General features: G+C 52.0%; 1 protein-coding gene across 1 annotated transcript in view; it reads left to right on the forward strand.

The window, feature by feature from the left end:
• Window positions 1-20,852, forward strand: part of LOC123765914 (micronuclear linker histone polyprotein-like) — a 49,615-nt gene that overhangs the window by 27,262 nt on the left and 1,501 nt on the right. Inside the window, exon 2 of the mRNA XM_069336831.1 lies at window positions 890-1,973. Within this exon, the coding sequence (XP_069192932.1) occupies window positions 890-1,973 (1,084 nt within the window). The remainder of the gene's footprint in view (window positions 1-889; window positions 1,974-20,852) is intronic.

The following is a 20,852-nucleotide window of genomic DNA, read 5'->3' on the forward strand; positions in this document are numbered from 1 at the left end:
CTCTCTCCAAGCCCCTCCCTCTACTCTCTCCAAGCCCCTCCCTCTACTCTCTCCAAGCCACTCTCTCTACTCTCTCCAAGCCACTCCCTCTACTCTCTCCAAGCCCCTCCCTCTACTCTCTCCAAGCCCCTCCCTCTACTCTCTCCAAGCCACTCCCTCTACTCTCTCCAAGACCCTCCCTCTACTCTCTCCAAGCCCCTCCCTCTACTCTCTCCAAGCCCCTCCCTCTACTCTCTCCAAGCCCCTCCCTCTACTCTCTCCAAGCCCCTCCCTCTACTCTCTCCAAGCCACTCCCTCTACTCTCTCCAAGCCACTCCCTCTACTCTCTCCAAGCCCCTCCCTCTACTCTCTCCAAGCCCCTCCCTCTACTCTCTCCAAGCCCCTCCCTCTACTCTCTCCAAGCCACTCCCTCTACTCTCTCCAAGCCACTCCCTCTACTCTCTCCAAGCCACTCCCTCTACTCTCTCCAAGCCACTCCCTCTACTCTCTCCAAGCCACTCCCTCTACTCTCTCCAAGCCACTCCCTCTACTCTCTCCAAGCCACTCCCTCTACTCTCTCCAAGCCCCTCCCTCTACTCTCTCCAAGCCCCTCCCTCTACTCTCTCCAAGCCCCTCCCTCTACTCTCTCCAAGCCACTCCCTCTACTCTCTCCAAGCCCCTCCCTCTACTCTCTCCAAGCCACTCCCTCTACTCTCTCCAAGCCACTCCCTCTACTCTCTCCAAGCCCCTCCCTCTACTCTCTCTAAGCCACTCCCTCTACTCTCTCCAAGCCACTCCCTCTACTCTCTCCAAGCCACTCCCTCTACTCTCTCCAAGCCACTCCCTCTACTCTCTCCAAGCCACTCCTGCTTCTACTTCTCAATTTACCCTCCCTGACCTTTTAATTAAGATAGTTAAGGTGTTGTTAAGGTCCCTGCAAGGTGCTCACCAGGACAGGAGAGAGCTCAGCAGGACAGCAGAGAGCTCAGCAGGACAGCAGAGAGCTCAGCAGGACAGGAGAGAGCTCAGCAGGACAGCAGAGAGCTCACCAGGACAGCAGAGAGCTCACCAGGACAGGAGAGAGCTCAGCAGGACAGCAGAGAGCTCAGCAGGACAGCAGAGAGCTCAGCAGGACAGCAGAGAGCTCACCAGGACAGCAGAAAGCTCAGCAGGACAGCAGAGAGCTCAGCAGGACAGCAGAGAGCTCACCGGGACAGCAGAGAGCTCAGCGGGACAGCAGAGAGCTCAGCGGGACAGCAGAGAGCTCACCAGGACAGCAGAGAGCTCAGCAGGACAGCAGAGAGCTCAGCTGGACAGCAGAGAGCTCAGCGGGACAGCAGAGAGCTCAGCAGGACATCAGAGAGCTCAGCAGGACAGCAGAGAGCTCACCAGGACAGCAGAGAGCTCACCAGGACAGCAGAGAGCTCACCAGGACAGCAGAGAGCTCAGCAGGACAGCAGAGAGCTCACCAGGACAGCAGAGAGCTCAGCAGGACAGCAGAGAGCTCAGCAGGACAGCAGAGAGCTCAGCAGGACAGCAGAGAGCTCAGCAGGACAGCAGAGAGCTCAGCAGAACAGCAGAGAGCTCAGCAGGACAGCAGAGAGCTCAGCAGGACAGCAGAGAGCTCACCAGGACAGCAGAGAGCTCACCAGGACAGCAGAGAGCTCAGCAGGACATCAGAGAGCTCAGCAGAACAGCAGAGAGCTCAGCAGGACAGCAGAGAGCTCAGCAGGACAGCAGAGAGCTCAGCAGAACAGCAGAGAGCTCAGCAGGACAGCAGAGAGCTCAGCAGAACAGCAGAGAGCTCAGCAGGACAGCAGAGAGCTCAGCAGGACAGCAGAGAGCTCAGCGGGACAGCAGAGAGCTCAGCGGGACAGCAGAGAGCTCAGCAGGACTGACAGCAGACAGCTCAGCAGAGGAAGGGCTGCCACAGTGGGCACAACTGGCAAATCCTGCCGGAAAAACCCACCCAAACATAAGCCTGAGAGCCGTCAGTAAAGAGAGGAGTCGTGTGGCGGGGAAGAGAAGGCAGGGGGGTGGGGGGGGGGGGATGGCAGCCCAGGCAAGGGAAGTCAGGGAGAGAAGGGAAGGCAGCGGAGGGCAGAGAGAGCATTGATGCCCTCACTGATGCCCTCATTGATGCCCTCGCCTCTCACAAGTCCCTCACATCTGTCATAAAAATATGAGGCCCTCAAGTTTGCTCATTACCAAGTTGGCTGAGAGTCAAAATTATTGGGCACTCATAAAATGCCACTCACCTCACAGTACTTAGACACTCATTTAGTGCCAGACTCGAGTTTGATGACTTTAGTGAGAGTGACAGTGTGTGGTGAGAGTGACAGTGTGTGGTGAGTGACAGACAGGACTTCAGGGCACCAACACAGGTGAGTGACGCAGGCTGGGACACCAGGTGTAAAAGCTGATGGTTTAATCTTTTGTTGATATTGTCCCGTCAGCTGTGTCCCCCCCCCTCCCCTCCATGCTCTCTCTCTCTCTCTCTCTCTCTCTCTCTCTCTCTCTCTCTCTCTCTCTCTCTCTCTCTCTCTCTCTTACCTACATTACTATATACACATTATACACTCGTGTCCTTCTGTCTCACACACACCCACACCTCAACCCGTCCTCTCAAAATAACGTCGCTTTTCCCCAGTATGCGCGCTATATGGCCAAAAACTGACGTAATTTGAAATGAAATCGGTTCACGAAAGTGATGTTCTCTCCCGTTTTCTGTTTGGATCCTCCTGTCTGTTAGGTTAGGAGAGGAAACTTTCAATTAACGGTTTTCACGACATTTTGAAACTTTAGGAGAATTTCCTGCCCTCCTAACCCGCCAGAGGAACCTTAACTTACTGTTTTTAAACAAAAAAAACTATTTAAATGTTTTTTTTCATTTTGAAATTACGAGTTTTCTGCCATACGGGTAAATAGCTAAATTCAGACGAAACACCATTTCCCCTTGATCACTCTATTTCCCCCCTTATCCTCCCCTTAGTCCCCCCACTGAGTCCCTCCCCTCTAACCTAACCTCCACTCCCCCCCTACACCCTTCTCTCAGAAAATATATTACTTATGCACCTAATACATTACTTAGATGTACCTGAAACATGAGGTACATCTGCATTTGTGCAGCTGCCCTAGACTATATGAAGTGGAGTACAGTGTGTGTCAAAAAGCTAACTAGGTGATGCTACAAAATCCCCATCACACAGGATGGTTAGTCATACAGAGGCATGTGATCAGTAGTCTGCACTGGCAGACTCCGGGTGCATTATGAGGATATCATCAACACAAGAGTGAATAAGGCAGCAGTGATACTAAGTTTCCCATCTCGCAGGATGGTTAGTCATACAGGGCCATATGTTCAGTAGCCTGCACTGGCAAATTTTGGGTACACTGTGAGGATATCTTCAAGAACACGAGAGTGAATAAAGTAATTGCAGAGCTCCAGGTACCTCATGCCAACGGGTCTGAAAGGTCTAATAACTGGGCATTCGGTGATGTAGTGTGGGAGATCATGCCGTAGTTCCTGCTCACAGAGTTTGCAACTGGAGTGCTCAGGACCTGTCACCTGTAGCCACCTGCCACAGGTAACGGTAACCCAACCTGATCCTTGCAACCACTGTGTCGCACAGTCTAGTGGACGTTTTGTGCTGCCCATAGATATAGGTTTTATTCACCAAACAGAACGCCTTGAAAGAAACCAACGTCGTTTATGCCTTCACATGCCCACTTGGAGACTGTCAGCCTCAAAGAACTCAGTATATAGGCAAGACAACAACGTCTCTAGGCTATTAACAATGTACAAACAACAGGGCTCCATCAAGGGAACATATAATCTCCTCACACAACCAGACCATCACCAGAGAAATCTTAACAAGCAACACAGAAATTATCGACAGATACAACGACAACAGAAGACTCGACATCAGCGAGGCACTACACATCAAAAAGTCAAAACCAGCAATCAATAACCAATTAACACATAATTACATTCTACCCACTTCAAGACCCCGAACCACCACAGATAAAATGTATTCCCATGGTTATATACCCCATTTATACCCATTGTTTCGTGTTCTGCCTTTCCCCATTGATTTGTATCCTATCACCTCACACAAAAAAATATAAGCATGAAACAGAGTATATAAAGGTCAGTCTTTGAGAATGTGAGAAGTCTTGCAAAACGCTTCTAGGAGTCAGACCATAACTAAAAATGTAAAAAATGAACTTTGGAGAGTTAATTTTTCAATTACCCTCGACAGTGAAGAAAAACGTAAGAAATATTGAGAAGATTCGTGTCAGAATTATTAATCTTGCCCTTTCGGTCATATTCAACAACATATGTTTACAAGAAAGACTGCTACCAAAATATTCTAATGTATATATATATATGCTGGACGCCAGAAGACGCAAAGAAACTACTAGAGAACCTAGATAAGATGAAAACTGTGAGCCGGCCAGATATAACCCCCCCCCCCCCGTCTTAAGGAGGCAGCAGAAGCCGTCATTAAAAAACGGCAGAACTTCCAGAATATTGGAACATCACAAATTTGGTGTCGTAAAATAATTGTAGCAAACAAGATACAAGCGAGCAACATTTCACTAACAAGCATCCACACCAATTACCTTTGTCTCCAAAGTGAGCAGTGGACCCCCCCCCCCTCTTTGGCACTTGTTTTTTTTATAGAGTTCTGCAAAATGATGGCAGAAAATAAACAGAATAGAGAGATGCGCTGAGTGTATATTTCTGGAGTGTAAGTGAGTATTCAAGAGTGTCTCACGAGGTACACATGTTACACAACACAGACTGGTGTCGTCTGGAGGCGGTGACACAGTGGGATTACGGTGATTCCCGCCAGAAGTAAACGATGCCAGTGCCAGGAGAGGTAGCGAGTGGAGTCCCGCAAGGCTCGGTACTGAACCTTATATCCTGTCTCTAACAACTCTTAACGCCCTAAGAGGGAAAATTCGGGGCATACAGATATCCACACAGACACAGGATCCATCTTACATGTCAGTGTTTGCAGGTGATACACAAAATAAGACGACCCTTCACAACAGAGCGGCAGTCTTATACCCTGTATTGGGATCCTGGCAAACTCCTGAAGGAGTTTGAAAAAATGCCTCGTAGAATTTTACCTTAGGCTAATGCAAAGTTATGTTTCTCAACTAGTTTTCCTCACCTAGCTGTGCTTGCGGGGGGTTGAGCTTCGGCTCTTTGGCCCGCCTCTCAACTGCTGTACCAACTGTACCACAATTGTAAAAATCCTCAGAGTAGTAGAGATTACAGAGAGAGTACATAGTCTCCTATACTATAAAAGAGGAAAGTCTTGGGAGTAGATGCAACCCACAATATATATATATATATATATATATATATATATATATATATATATATGTATATATATATATATATATATATATATATATAACTGAAAACTCACACCCCAGAAGTGACTCGAACCCATACTGCCAGGAGCAACGCAACTGGTATGTACAGGGACGCCTTAATCCGCTTGACCATCACGACCGGACATAAGGAAGTGATAGCCGAAGCTATTTAAACCACTTCCCCGCCGGCACTCGGATGGTAATCTTGGGCATAGCATTTTATCAAATCACCTCATTCTTTGGGGCACACGTGAGGAACACAAATGCAAACAAGCCTGAATGGTCCCCAGGACTATATACAACTGAGTTTTCAGTTGTATATAGTCCTGGGGACCATTCAGGCTTGTTTGCATATATATATACATATATATATATATATATATAGTAGGCTAGTAGGCATCCTTCAGTCTCGGGAGACTATGGAGTTGCGCCCTAGTTGTCAATCCTGGTGCAGCGTCTGGTGTGACTGATGAGGCCAATCCGAGAGTGGCAGTCCATCCCACACCGAGCACAAACGAAGTCCGATTCTGGTCTGTCTTCCTGGTTATCGGCTTTCCTTCTCTGTCTCTTTGCCTCCGATTCCTTGGCAAGTGACTCCTCGAACTTGGAGAGACCTCGTTGAACAGACTGCCTCCAGGCTGAACGGTCTGCAGCCAGTGTCTCCCATATAGCGAGATCGACGTCCATGGCTTTCAGGTCCCTTTTGCATACGTCTTTGTACCGTAGCTGGGGCTTGCCTACTGGACGCTTTCCCTGCCTCAGCTCTCCATACAGGAGATCCTTGGGGATCCTGCCGTCGCCCATTCGCACAACGTGCCCGAGCCAGCGCATTCGTCTCTGTTTCAGCATTGTGTACATGCTGGTGATTCTTGCTCTCCCCAAGACGTTGTTGTTTGTCACCTTGTCCTGCCAGGTGATGTCCAAGATGTGTCTAAGGCAGCGCATGTGGTAGGCACTCAGCCGTCTTTCCTGACGGGCGCGGAGTGTCCAAGACTCACTGCCATAAAGGAGAGTGCTCAGGACACAGGATCTGTAAACCTGAATCTTAGTATACTCAGTTAGCCTATTATTGGCCCACACTCTCTTTGTCAGTTTGGACATGGTAGTAGATGCCTTACCGATGCGTTTGTTTAGCTCCGTATCAAGAGAGAGGGAGTCAGAGATTGTGGAGCCCAGGTACACGAAGTCGTGAACAACTTCCAGTTTGGAATCAGAGATGCCGATGTCAGGTGGGGAGTCCACTCCTTGTCCCATGACTTGTGTTTTCTTCAGACTGATGGTGAGTCCGAAAGCCTGAGAGGCCTCGCTGAAGCGGGTTATGAGCCGTTGGAGGTCTTCAGCTGAGTGGGCAGTGACTGCTGCGTCGTCGGCAAAGAGGAAGTCGCGCAGACACCTCAGCCGAACCTTTGTCTTGGCTCTCAGCCTGGCGAGGTTAAAGAGCTTCCCATCCGACCTGGTCCGGAGGTAAATGCCTTCCGTGACAGATCCGAAGGCGTGCCGCAGCATAACTGCGAAGAAAATCCCGAATAGGGTTGGAGCCAGTACGCAGCCCTGCTTTACTCCACTTCGGATGTCAAAGGCGCCTGATGTTAGGCCATCAAAGACCACGGTGCCCCTCATGTTCTCATGGAAAGATCTGATGATGCTGAGGAGCCTGGGTGGGCATCCGATCTTGGGGAGGATCTTGAACAGGCCATCCCTGCTGACGAGGTCGAAGGCCTTCGTCAGGTCTATGAAGGCTACAAAGAGTGGCTGCTTCTGTTCCCTGCATATATATATATATATATATATATATATATAATACCAGAGGTTTAGAGGTTGACATTAGTAGAACAACTTCAAGAGCTGACCACTGCTTGTATATAGCAATCACGAATGTGGACAAAGGAGTCTAGCTTCTGAATCCTATATGCAACCTTCGTGACACCAAAGACTGCATATGCAGCTCCGGCACGCAAACCCCTTAACCCACACAACCTATGTGAGACCTATTCTTGAATATGCTACCATCCATACAGACACAGCAGTGGTCCCCCCCATCCACTTACCTACACAGATGTGTAACAGCCAACCCACACATACCTAGAAACCCCTCCAGACATTCAGAAACAGACAGATAGACAGACAGACACAGCCAGACAGACATAGACAGACAGACAGACAGACAGCAAACTGACTATAATATCCTTAACAAATTCAATACAACTTGCAAGAGGCCATCTCCTGCGTCTCATTATGGAGGGAACATGACTCCTCAGGTGAGGTACAGGTGAGGTACAGGTGAGGTATAGGCCCCCTACCTGGTGGAGGAGCCCTTAGGGGGGGAGGGGCCCCTAGGGGGGGGGGTGGATTGCTTATTGGAGGAGCCCCTAGTTGGAGGAGAACCTCCAAGGACCTGAGGAGCCCCCAGGATAATGAGGAAGAGCCCCCAGGATAATGAGGAAGAGCACCCAGGATAATGAGGAAGAGCCCCCAGGATAATGAGGAAGAGCCCCCAGGATAATGAGGAAGAGCACCCAGGATAATGAGGAAGAGCCCCCAGGATAATGAGGAAGAGCCCCCAGGATAATGAGGAAGAGCCCCCAGGATAATGAGGAAGAGCCCCCCAGGATAATGAGGAAGAGCCCCCAGGATAATGAGGAAGAGCCCCCAGGATAATGAGGAAGAGCACCCAGGATAATGAGGAAGAGCCCCCAGGATAATGAGGAAGAGCCCCCAGGATAATGAGGAAGAGCCCCCAGGATAATGAGGAAGAGCCCCCAGGATAATGAGGAAGAGCACCCAGGATAATGAGGAAGAGCCCCCAGGATAATGAGGAAGAGCCCCCAGGATAATGAGGAAGAGCCCCCAGGATAATGAGGAAGAGCCCCCAGGATAATGAGGAAGAGCCCCCCAGGATAATGAGGAAGAGCCCCCAGGATAATAAGGAAGAGCCCCCAGGATAATGAGGAAGAGCACCCAGGATAATGAGGAAGAGCACCCAGGATAATGAGGAAGAGCACCCAGGATAATGAGGAAGAGCCCCCAGGATAATGAGGAAGAGCCCTCAGGATAATGAGGAAGAGCCCCCAGGATAATGAGGAAGAGCCCCCAGGATAATGAGGAAGAGCACCCAGGATAATGAGGAAGAGCCCCCAGGATAATGAGGAAGAGCCCTCAGGATAATGAGGAAGAGCACCCAGGATAATGAGGAAGAGCCCCCAGGATAATGAGGAAGAGCCCTCAGGATAATGAGAAAGAGCACCCAGGATAATGAGGAAGAGCCCCCAGGATAATGAGGAAGAGCCCCCTGGATAATGAGGAAGAGCCCCCAGGATAATGAGGAAGAGCCCCCTGGATAATGAGGAAGAGCACCCAGGATAATGATTGCTACGAATGTGGACACATACAATAGTGTGTGTGTCACCAGAGACACATGTACACACATACCTTCCAAGCTTCATGAAAGCCTGCAGGAAATTTGACGGAAACATAATTTTTAAATGTTTGTCACCTACGTGAGACCAGTGAGTAATTATGCAGACCCACCAAGAAACCCATAAGAAATAATATCTTAAAATGCAGCCTATCCTACCAAAGTTTAAGCACCAATAGAAGCTATTTGACAGTGCCAGTACTGAGTGTGACAGAGCCAGTACTGAGCGTGACAGTGCCAGTACTGAGCGTGACAGTGCCAGTACTGAGCGTGACAGTGCCAGTACTGAGTGTGACAGAGCCAGTACTGAGCGTGACAGTGCCAGTACTGAGCGTGACAGTACCAGTACTGAGCGTGACAGTGTCAGAGAGGTGTCTGACAGCTGTGAGGGGACTAGTGAGAAGGTTCTGGAAGCTATACACGCAGTGTTGACGTGGTCGCAGTGCCAAAAATAGGTCCCCCTACTTCAAACACCCGTCCACTTGGAAAACAAGGCCCCGAGGCTCAGATATTCGTGAAAAAAACAAGAAATTCGAGAGTATTGATGGCGGCTGCCGTTAATAAAGGAAAAAAAAAGGTCGCGCAGTGGAAGGGTTAAGCAAAACATCGAAATTCAAATGGATATCGAGACGACCGGATTCCATGTTATTTGTATGAGTAATACAACGCTGACGGTGTATACGTCTCCTTGTATATATACAACAGTGCCCATACTGTCATGTATACAAGCCCTCAACTGTATGAACAGCTTCATTCTTAAAGAATACTTCATTAGCAAACATTCATTCTTAACCTGACTCACATTCAAACCATGTTCTTTCAATGTGTGTGAATATGATCACGCTATCAATCTAGGGGGGTGGACTCTTGACAAGCCGCCGGTTTCATGTCCCCGTCGACGCCACTAGTGAGTGTCCCGCTGAGAGACAGACAGACAGACAGACAGACAGGTGTATACTGCATGTGTATTTTAAATTAATCCAATATAGTTTTCATGGAGTGAAAGATGCCACAAGTCTATGTTCAATATCTTTTGTTATTGCTCACTTTATTGAAGATGACGCAAGTATTCACTCAAGGTATTCACTCAAGGTATTCATTCAAGGTATTCACTCAAGGTATTCACTCAAGGTATTCATTCAAGGTATTCACTCAAGGTATTCACTCAAGGTATTCACTCAAGGTATTCACTCAAGGTATTCACTCAAGGTATTCACTCAAGGTATTCACTCAAGGTATTCACTCAAGGTATTCACTCAAGGTATTCACTCAAGGTATTCACTCAAGGTATTCATTCAAGGTATTCACTCAAGGTATTCACTCAAGGTATTCACTCAAGGTATTCATTCAAGGTATTCACTCAAGGTATTCACTCAAGGTATTCATTCAAAGTATTCACTCACAGGATGAGTGACGCTGCCCAATACTGTCACTATGGCGGTGTGTCCACTCACAGGATGAGTGGCGCTGCCCAATACTGTCACTATGGCGGTGTGTCCACTCACAGGATGAGTGGCGCTGCCCAATACTGTCACTATGGCGGTGTGTCCACTCACAGGATGAGTGGCGCTGCCCAATACTGTCACTATGGCGGTGTGTCCACTCACAGGATGAGTGACGCTGCCCAATACTGTCACTATGGCGGTGTGTCCACTCACAGGATGAGTGGCGCTGCCCAATACTGTCACTATGGCGGTGTGTTCACTCACAGGATGAGTGGCGCTGCCCAATACTGTCACTATGGCGGTGTGTCCACTCACAGGATGAGTGACGCTGCCCAATACTGTCACTATGGCGGTGTGTTCACTCACAGGATGAGTGGCGCTGCCCAATACTGTCACTATGGCGGTGTGTCCACTCACAGGATGAGTGACGCTGCCCAATACTGTCACTATGGCGGTGTGTCCACTCACAGGATGAGTGACGCTGCCCAATACTGTCACTATGGCGGTGTGTCCACTCACAGGATGAGTGACGCTGCCCAATACTGTCACTATGGCGGTGTGTCCACTCACAGGATGAGTGGCGCTGCCCAATACTGTCACTATGGCGGGGTGTCCACTCACAGGATGAGTGACGCTGCCCAATACTGTCACTATGGCGGTGTGTCCACTCACAAGATGAGTGGCGCTGCCCAATACTGTCACTATGACGGTGTGTCCACTCACAGGATGAGTGGCGCTGCCCAATACTGTCACTATGGTGGTGTGTCCACTCACAGGATGAGTGGCGCTGCCCAATACTGTCACTATGGCGGTGTGTCCACTCACAGGATGAGTGACGCTGCCCAATACTGTCACTATGGCGGTGTGTCCACTCACAGGATGAGTGGCGCTGCCCAATACTGTCACTATGACGGTGTGTCCACTCACAGGATGAGTCCCGCTGCCCAATACTGTCACTATGACGGTGTGTCCACTCACAGGATGAGTGACGCTGCCCAATACTGTCACTATGACGGTGTGTCCACTCACAGGATGAGTCCCACTGCCCAATACTGTCACTATGACGGTGTGTCCACTCACAGGATGAGTGACGCTGCCCAATACTGTCACTAGGACGGTGTGTCCACTCACAGGATGAGTGACGCTGCCCAATACTGTCACTATGACGGTGTGTCCACTCACAGGATGAGTGACGCTGCCCAATACTGTCACTATGGCGGTGTGTCCACTCACAGGATGAGTGACGCTGCCCAATACTGTCACTATGGCGGTGTGTTCACTCACAGGATGAGTGACGCTGCCCAATACTGTCACTATGGCGGTGTGTCCACTCACAGGATGAGTGACGCTGCCCAATACTGTCACTATGGCGGTGTGTCCACTCACAGGATGAGTGGCGCTGCCCAATACTGTCACTATGGTGGTGTGTCCACTCACAGGATGAGTGGCGCTGCCCAATACTGTCACTATGGCGGTGTGTTCACTCACAGGATGAGTGACGCTGCCCAATACTGTCACTATGGCGGTGTGTCCACTCACAGGATGAGTGACGCTGCCCAATACTGTCACTATGGCGGTGTGTCCACTCACAGGATGAGTGACGCTGCCCAATACTGTCACTATGGCGGTGTGTCCACTCACAGGATGAGTGACGCTGCCCAATACTGTCACTATGGCGGTGTGTTCACTCACAGGATGAGTGACGCTGCCCAATACTGTCACTATGTCGGTGTGTCCACTCACAGGATGAGTGACGCTGCCCAATACTGTCACTATGGCGGTGTGTCCACTCACAGGATGAGTGACGCTGCCCAATACTGTCACTATGGCGGGGTGTCCACTCACAGGATGAGTGACGCTGCCCAATACTGTCACTATGGCGGTGTGTCCACTCACAGGATGAGTGACGCTGCCCAATACTGTCACTATGGCGGGGTGTCCACTCACAGGATGAGTGACGCTGCCCAATACTGTCACTATGGCGGGGTGTCCACTCACAGGATGAGTGGCGCTGCCCAATACTGTCACTATGGCGGTGTGTCCACTCACAGGATGAGTGGCGCTGCCCAATACTGTCACTATGGCGGTGTGTCCACTCACAGGATGAGTGGCGCTGCCCAATACTGTCACTATGGCGGTGTGTCCACTCACAGGATGAGTGACGCTGCCCAATACTGTCACTATGGCGGTGTGTCCACTCACAGGATGAGTGACGCTGCCCAATACTGTCACTATGGCGGGGTGTCCACTCACAGGATGAGTGACGCTGCCCAATACTGTCACTATGGCGGTGTGTCCACTCACAGGATGAGTGACGCTGCCCAATACTGTCACTATGGCGGTGTGTCCACTCACAGGATGAGTGGCGCTGCCCAATACTGTCACTATGGCGGTGTGTCCACTCACAGGATGAGTGGCGCTGCCCAATACTGTCACTATGGCGGTGTGTCCACTCACAGGATGAGTGACGCTGCCCAATACTGTCACTATGGCGGTGTGTCCACTCACAGGATGAGTGACGCTGCCCAATACTGTCACTATGGCGGTGTGTCCACTCACAGGATGAGTGGCGCTGCCCAATACTGTCACTATGGCGGTGTGTCCACTCACAGGATGAGTGACGCTGCCCAATACTGTCACTATGGCGGTGTGTCCACTCACAGGATGAGTGGCGCTGCCCAATACTGTCACTATGGCGGTGTGTCCACTCACAGGATGAGTGACGCTGCCCAATACTGTCACTATGGCGGTGTGTCCACTCACAGGATGAGTGACGCAGCCCAATACTGTCACTATGGCGGTGTGTCCACTCACAGGATGAGTGACGCTGCCCAATACTGTCACTATGGCGGTGTGTCCACTCACAGGATGAGTGGCGCTGCCCAATACTGTCACTATGGCGGTGTGTCCACTCACAGGATGAGTGACGCTGCCCAATACTGTCACTATGGCGGTGTGTCCACTCACAGGATGAGTGGCGCTGCCCAATACTGTCACTATGGCGGTGTGTCCACTCACAGGATGAGTGGCGCTGCCCAATACTGTCACTATGGCGGTGTGTCCACTCACAGGATGAGTGGCGCTGCCCAATACTGTCACTATGGCGGTGTGTCCACTCACAGGATGAGTGGCGCTGCCCAATACTGTCACTATGGCGGTGTGTCCACTCACAGGATGAGTGGCGCTGCCCAATACTGTCACTATGGCGGTGTGTCCACTCACAGGATGAGTGACGCTGCCCAATACTGTCACTATGGCGGTGTGTCCACTCACAGGATGAGTGACGCTGCCCAATACTGTCACTATGGCGGTGTGTCCACTCACAGGATGAGTGACGCTGCCCAATACTGTCACTATGGCGGTGTGTCCACTCACAGGATGAGTGGCGCTGCCCAATACTGTCACTATGGCGGTGTGTCCACTCACAGGATGAGTCCCGCTGCCCAATACTGTCACTATGGCGGTGTGTCCACTCACAGGATGAGTCCCGCTGCCCAATACTGTCACTATGGCGGTGTGTCCACTCACAGGATGAGTCCCGCTGCCCAATACTGTCACTATGGCGGTGTGTCCACTCACAGGATGAGTGGCGCTGCCCAATACTGTCACTATGGCGGTGTGTCCACTCACAGGATGAGTGACGCTGCCCAATACTGTCACTATGGCGGTGTGTCCACTCACAGGATGAGTGACGCTGCCCAATACTGTCACTATGGCGGTGTGTCCACTCACAGGATGAGTGGCGCTGCCCAATACTGTCACTATGGCGGTGTGTCCACTCACAGGATGAGTGGCGCTGCCCAATACTGTCACTATGGCGGTGTGTCCACTCACAGGATGAGTCCCGCTGCCCAATACTGTCACTATGGCGGTGTGTCCACTCACAGGATGAGTCCCGCTGCCCAATACTGTCACTATGGCGGTGTGTCCACTCACAGGATGAGTGGCGCTGCCCAATACTGTCACTATGGCGGTGTGTCCACTCACAGGATGAGTCCCGCTGCCCAATACTGTCACTATGGCGGTGTGTCCACTCACAGGATGAGTCCCGCTGCCCAATACTGTCACTATGGCGGTGTGTCCACTCACAGGATGAGTCCCGCTGCCCAATACTGTCACTATGGCGGTGTGTCCACTCACAGGATGAGTGGCGCTGCCCAATACTGTCACTATGGCGGTGTGTCCACTCACAGGATGAGTGGCGCTGCCCAATACTGTCACTATGGCGGTGTGTCCACTCACAGGATGAGTGGCGCTGCCCAATACTGTCACTATGGCGGTGTGTCCACTCACAGGATGAGTGACGCTGCCCAATACTGTCACTATGGCGGTGTGTCCACTCACAGGATGAGTGACGCTGCCCAATACTGTCACTATGGCGGTGTGTTCACTCACAGGATGAGTGGCGCTGCCCAATACTGTCACTATGGCGGTGTGTCCACTCACAGGATGAGTGACGCTGCCCAATACTGTCACTATGGCGGTGTGTCCACTCACAGGATGAGTGGCGCTGCCCAATACTGTCACTATGGCGGTGTGTCCACTCACAGGATGAGTGACGCTGCCCAATACTGTCACTATGGCGGTGTGTCCACTCACAGGATGAGTGACGCTGCCCAATACTGTCACTATGGCGGTGTGTCCACTCACAGGATGAGTGACGCTGCCCAATACTGTCACTATGGCGGTGTGTCCACTCACAGGATGAGTGGCGCTGCCCAATACTGTCACTATGGCGGTGTGTCCACTCACAGGATGAGTGACGCTGCCCAATACTGTCACTATGGCGGTGTGTCCACTCACAGGATGAGTGGCGCTGCCCAATACTGTCACTATGGCGGTGTGTCCACTCACAGGATGAGTGGCGCTGCCCAATACTGTCACTATGGCGGTGTGTCCACTCACAGGATGAGTCCCGCTGCCCAATACTGTCACTATGGCGGTGTGTCCACTCACAGGATGAGTGGCGCTGCCCAATACTGTCACTATGGCGGTGTGTCCACTCACAGGATGAGTGGCGCTGCCCAATACTGTCACTATGGCGGTGTGTCCACTCACAGGATGAGTGACGCTGCCCAATACTGTCACTATGGCGGTGTGTCCACTCACAGGATGAGTGACGCTGCCCAATACTGTCACTATGGCGGTGTGTCCACTCACAGGATGAGTGACGCTGCCCAATACTGTCACTATGGCGGTGTGTCCACTCACAGGATGAGTGGCGCTGCCCAATACTGTCACTATGGCGGTGTGTCCACTCACAGGATGAGTCCCGCTGCCCAATACTGTCACCATGGCGGTGTGTCCACTCACAGGATGAGTCCCGCTGCCCAATACTGTCACTATGGCGGTGTGTCCACTCACAGGATGAGTCCCGCTGCCCAATACTGTCACTATGGCGGTGTGTCCACTCACAGGATGAGTGGCGCTGCCCAATACTGTCACTATGGCGGTGTGTCCACTCACAGGATGAGTGACGCTGCCCAATACTGTCACTATGGCGGTGTGTCCACTCACAGGATGAGTGGCGCTGCCCAATACTGTCACTATGGCGGTGTGTCCACTCACAGGATGAGTCCCGCTGCCCAATACTGTCACTATGGCGGTGTATCCACTCACAGGATGAGTCCCGCTGCCCAATACTGTCACTATGGCGGTGTGTCCACTCACAGGATGAGTGGCGCTGCCCAATACTGTCACTATGGCGGTGTGTCCACTCACAGGATGAGTGGCGCTGCCCAATACTGTCACTATGGCGGTGTGTCCACTCACAGGATGAGTCCCGCTGCCCAATACTGTCACTATGGCGGTGTGTCCACTCACAGGATGAGTCCCGCTGCCCAATACTGTCACTATGGCGGTGTGTCCACTCACAGGATGAGTCCCGCTGCCCAATACTGTCACTATGGCGGTGTGTCCACTCACAGGATGAGTCCCGCTGCCCAATACTGTCACTATGGCGGTGTGTCCACTCACAGGATGAGTGACGCTGCCCAATACTGTCACTATGGCGGTGTGTTCACTCACAGGTTGAGTGACGCTGCCCAATACTGTCACTATGGCGGTGTGTCCACTCACAGGATGAGTGGCGCTGCCCAATACTGTCACTATGGCGGTGTGTCCACTCACAGGATGAGTGGCGCTGCCCAATACTGTCAATATGGCGGTGTGTCCACTCACAGGATGAGTGGCGCTGCCCAATACTGTCACTATGGCGGTGTGTCCACTCACAGGATGAGTGACGCTGCCCAATACTGTCAATATGGCGGTGTGTCCACTCACAGGATGAGTGACGCTGCCCAATACTGTCAATATGGCGGTGTGTCCACTCACAGGATGAGTGGCGCTGCCCAATACTGTCACTATGGCGGTGTGTCCACTCACAGGATGAGTGACGCTGCCCAATACTGTCAATATGGCGGTGTGTCCACTCACAGGATGAGTGACGCTGCCCAATACTGTCAATATGGCGGTGTGTCCACTCACAGGATGAGTGACGCTGCCCAATACTGTCACTATGGCGGTGTGTCCACTCACAGGATGAGTGGCGCTGCCCAATACTGTCACTATGGCGGTGTGTCCACTCACAGGATGAGTGACGCTGCCCAATACTGTCACTATGGCGGTGTGTCCACTCACAGGATGAGTGACGCTGCCCAATACTGTCACTATGGCGGTGTGTCCACTCACAGGATGAGTGACGCTGCCCAATACTGTCACTATGGCGGTGTGTCCACTCACAGGATGAGTGGCGCTGCCCAATACTGTCACTATGGCGGTGTGTCCACTCACAGGATGAGTCCCGCTGCCCAATACTGTCACTATGGCGGTGTGTCCACTCACAGGATGAGTCCCGCTGCCCAATACTGTCACTATGGCGGTGTGTCCACTCACAGGATGAGTCCCGCTGCCCAATACTGTCACTATGGCGGTGTGTCCACTCACAGGATGAGTGGCGCTGCCCAATACTGTCACTATGGCGGTGTGTCCACTCACAGGATGAGTCCCGCTGCCCAATACTGTCACTATGGCGGTGTGTCCACTCACAGGATGAGTCCCGCTGCCCAATACTGTCACTATGGCGGTGTGTCCACTCACAGGATGAGTCCCGCTGCCCAATACTGTCACTATGGCGGTGTGTCCACTCACAGGATGAGTGGCGCTGCCCAATACTGTCACTATGGCGGTGTGTCCACTCACAGGATGAGTGGCGCTGCCCAATACTGTCACTATGGCGGTGTGTCCACTCACAGGATGAGTGGCGCTGCCCAATACTGTCACTATGGCGGTGTGTCCACTCACAGGATGAGTGACGCTGCCCAATACTGTCACTATGGCGGTGTGTCCACTCACAGGATGAGTGACGCTGCCCAATACTGTCACTATGGCGGTGTGTTCACTCACAGGATGAGTGGCGCTGCCCAATACTGTCACTATGGCGGTGTGTCCACTCACAGGATGAGTGACGCTGCCCAATACTGTCACTATGGCGGTGTGTCCACTCACAGGATGAGTGGCGCTGCCCAATACTGTCACTATGGCGGTGTGTCCACTCACAGGATGAGTGACGCTGCCCAATACTGTCACTATGGCGGTGTGTCCACTCACAGGATGAGTGACGCTGCCCAATACTGTCACTATGGCGGTGTGTCCACTCACAGGATGAGTGGACGCTGCCAATACTGTCACTATGGCGGTGTGTCCACTCACAGGATGAGTGGCGCTGCCCAATACTGTCACTATGGCGGTGTGTCCACTCACAGGATGAGTGACGCTGCCCAATACTGTCACTATGGCGGTGTGTCCACTCACAGGATGAGTGGCGCTGCCCAATACTGTCACTATGGCGGTGTGTCCACTCACAGGATGGAGTGGCGCTGCCCAATACTGTCACTATGGCGGTGTGTCCACTCACAGGATGAGTCCCGCTGCCCAATACTGTCACTATGGCGGTGTGTCCACTCACAGGATGAGTGGCGCTGCCCAATACTGTCACTATGGCGGTGTGTCCACTCACAGGATGAGTGGCGCTGCCCAATACTGTCACTATGGCGGTGTGTCCACTCACAGGATGAGTGACGCTGCCCAATACTGTCACTATGGCGGTGTGTCCACTCACAGGATGAGTGACGCTGCCCAATACTGTCACTATGGCGGTGTGTCCACTCACAGGATGAGTGAGCGCTGCCCAATACTGTCACTATGGCGGTGTGTCCACTCCACAGGATGAGTGGCGCTGCCCAATACTGTCACTATGGCGGTGTGTCCACTCACAGGATGAGTGCCCGCTGCCCAATACTGTCACTATGGCGGTGTGTCCACTCACAGGATGAGTCCCGCTGCCCAATACTGTCACTATGGCGGTGTGTCCACTCACAGGATGAGTGCCGCTGCCCAATACTGTCACTATGGCGGTGTGTCCACTCACAGGATGAGTGGCGCTGCCCAATACTGTCACTATGGCGGTGTGTCCACTCACAGGATGAGTGGACGCTGCCCAATACTGTCACTATGGCGGTGTGTTCCACTCACAGGATGAGTGACGCTGCCCAATACTGTCACTATGGCGGTGTGTCCACTCACAGGATGAGTGCCCGCTGCCCAATACTGTCACTATGGCGGTGTGTCCACTCACAGGATGAGTCCCGCTGCCCAATACTGTCACTATGGCGGTGTGTCCACTCACAGGATGAGTCCCGCTGCCCAATACTGTCACTATGGCGGTGTGTCCACTCACAGGATGAGTGGCGCTGCCCAATACTGTCACTATGGCGGTGTGTCCACTCACAGGATGAGTCCCGCTGCCCAATACTGTCACTATGGCGGTGTGTCCACTCACAGGATGAGTCCCGCTGCCCAATACTGTCACTATGGCGGTGTGTCCACTCACAGGATGAGTCCCGCTGCCCAATACTGTCACTATGGCGGTGTGTCCACTCACAGGATGAGTCCCGCTGCCCAATACTGTCACTATGGCGGTGTGTCCACTCACAGGATGAGTGACGCTGCCCAATACTGTCACTATGGCGGTGTGTTCACTCACAGGTTGAGTGACGCTGCCCAATACTGTCACTATGGCGGTGTGTCCACTCACAGGATGAGTGGCGCTGCCCAATACTGTCACTATGGCGGTGTGTCCACTCACAGGATGAGTGGCGCTGCCCAATACTGTCAATATGGCGGTGTGTCCACTCACAGGATGAGTGGCGCTGCCCAATACTGTCACTATGGCGGTGTGTCCACTCAAAGGATGAGTGACGCTGCCCAATACTGTCAATATGGCGGTGTGTCCACTCAAAGGATGAGTGACGCTGCCCAATACTGTCAATATGGCGGTGTGTCCACTCACAGGATGAGTGACGCTGCCCAATACTGTCAATATGGCGGTGTGTCCACTCACAGGATGAGTGGCGCTGCCCAATACTGTCACTATGGCGGTGATGGCGGTGTGTCCACTCACAGGATGAGTGACGCTGCCCAATACTGTCACTATGGCGGTGTGTCCACTCACAGGATGAGTGACGCTGCCCAATACTGTCACTATGACGGTGTGTCCACTCACAGGATGAGTGGCGCTGCCAATACTGTCACTATGGTGGTGTGTCCACTCACAGGATGAGTGGCGCTGCCCAATACTGTCACTATGGCGGTGTGTCCACTCACAGGATGAGTGACGCCACTCACAGGATGAGTGACGCTGCACAATAAACTCGCCCCTCGGGGCAAAATTAAAAAAAAAATATTAGGAAGATTATCTAAGAAAATTTAATCGTGCAATAATCAAACAAAAAAAGCCAACAACAAACAAAAATTTACAGACAACAAACAAACAAAAACAGTTAATTAGGAAAGAAAGAAGCAAAAAAAAAATAGGTGTCATTAGGCCAGAAGCCGAACTAAGTCCTTCTTATTACGCTAATTAAGAAAGCGCTCCCGCGATGGCAACACCTTGTGTTATTACCTTACAGGGAGTTTGTTTGTTTGTTTGTCATGCTTCCTCCCCCTTGTGTGACAGCTGGTGTGGTGTGCCCGTCCTCTCCTCCACTAGTAAGGCACTACGGGCTCACCATAGCCCGTGCTACTTGGAACTTTTTGTTCCAGGTAGCTAATCTTTAACAGCATACACACTCTGGCCACTTCTCCCAACGCTACAAATGTTCACTTGGCTGTGGCGTTGTAACCTTTCTTGAACCTTTGCTCGTGTCCATCTCCTCAGACTATCCCTCCCATCATTTTCTCCCTACTATTCCTCCAACAGACTCATCCCTCCCATCCTTCTCCTGACCTCAGCGCTGCTCTTCCATCCTCCTCTTCCTCTCTGCTTCTATCCCATCCTTGTCGTCCACTCTCCTCTCCCCCCCTAAGCCAAGGACCGTCCTGGCCTCTGGATAATGGCCGGTCAAGGCCGTTTAGCAGTGTGTTCAGGCAAGGGGAGATGGGTGTCGTGGGAGGGAGGGGCTAGGGAGGGAGGCTAGAGGTGTGTAGAGCGGCTGGAAATGGTGGATAGAGAGTGGAAAGGAAGAGGTTATGGCGGGAGGGGAGGGGGTGGGGGGTGTTTACAAGGTGGTGGAGCAGAGATGGGGGGGTTGAGATGGGCTCTAATGCATGCAGGTGCTGGCAGA

This window comes from Procambarus clarkii, chromosome 37 (assembly GCF_040958095.1).
Source record: "Procambarus clarkii isolate CNS0578487 chromosome 37, FALCON_Pclarkii_2.0, whole genome shotgun sequence".
Classification (NCBI taxonomy): domain Eukaryota; kingdom Metazoa; phylum Arthropoda; class Malacostraca; order Decapoda; family Cambaridae; genus Procambarus; species Procambarus clarkii.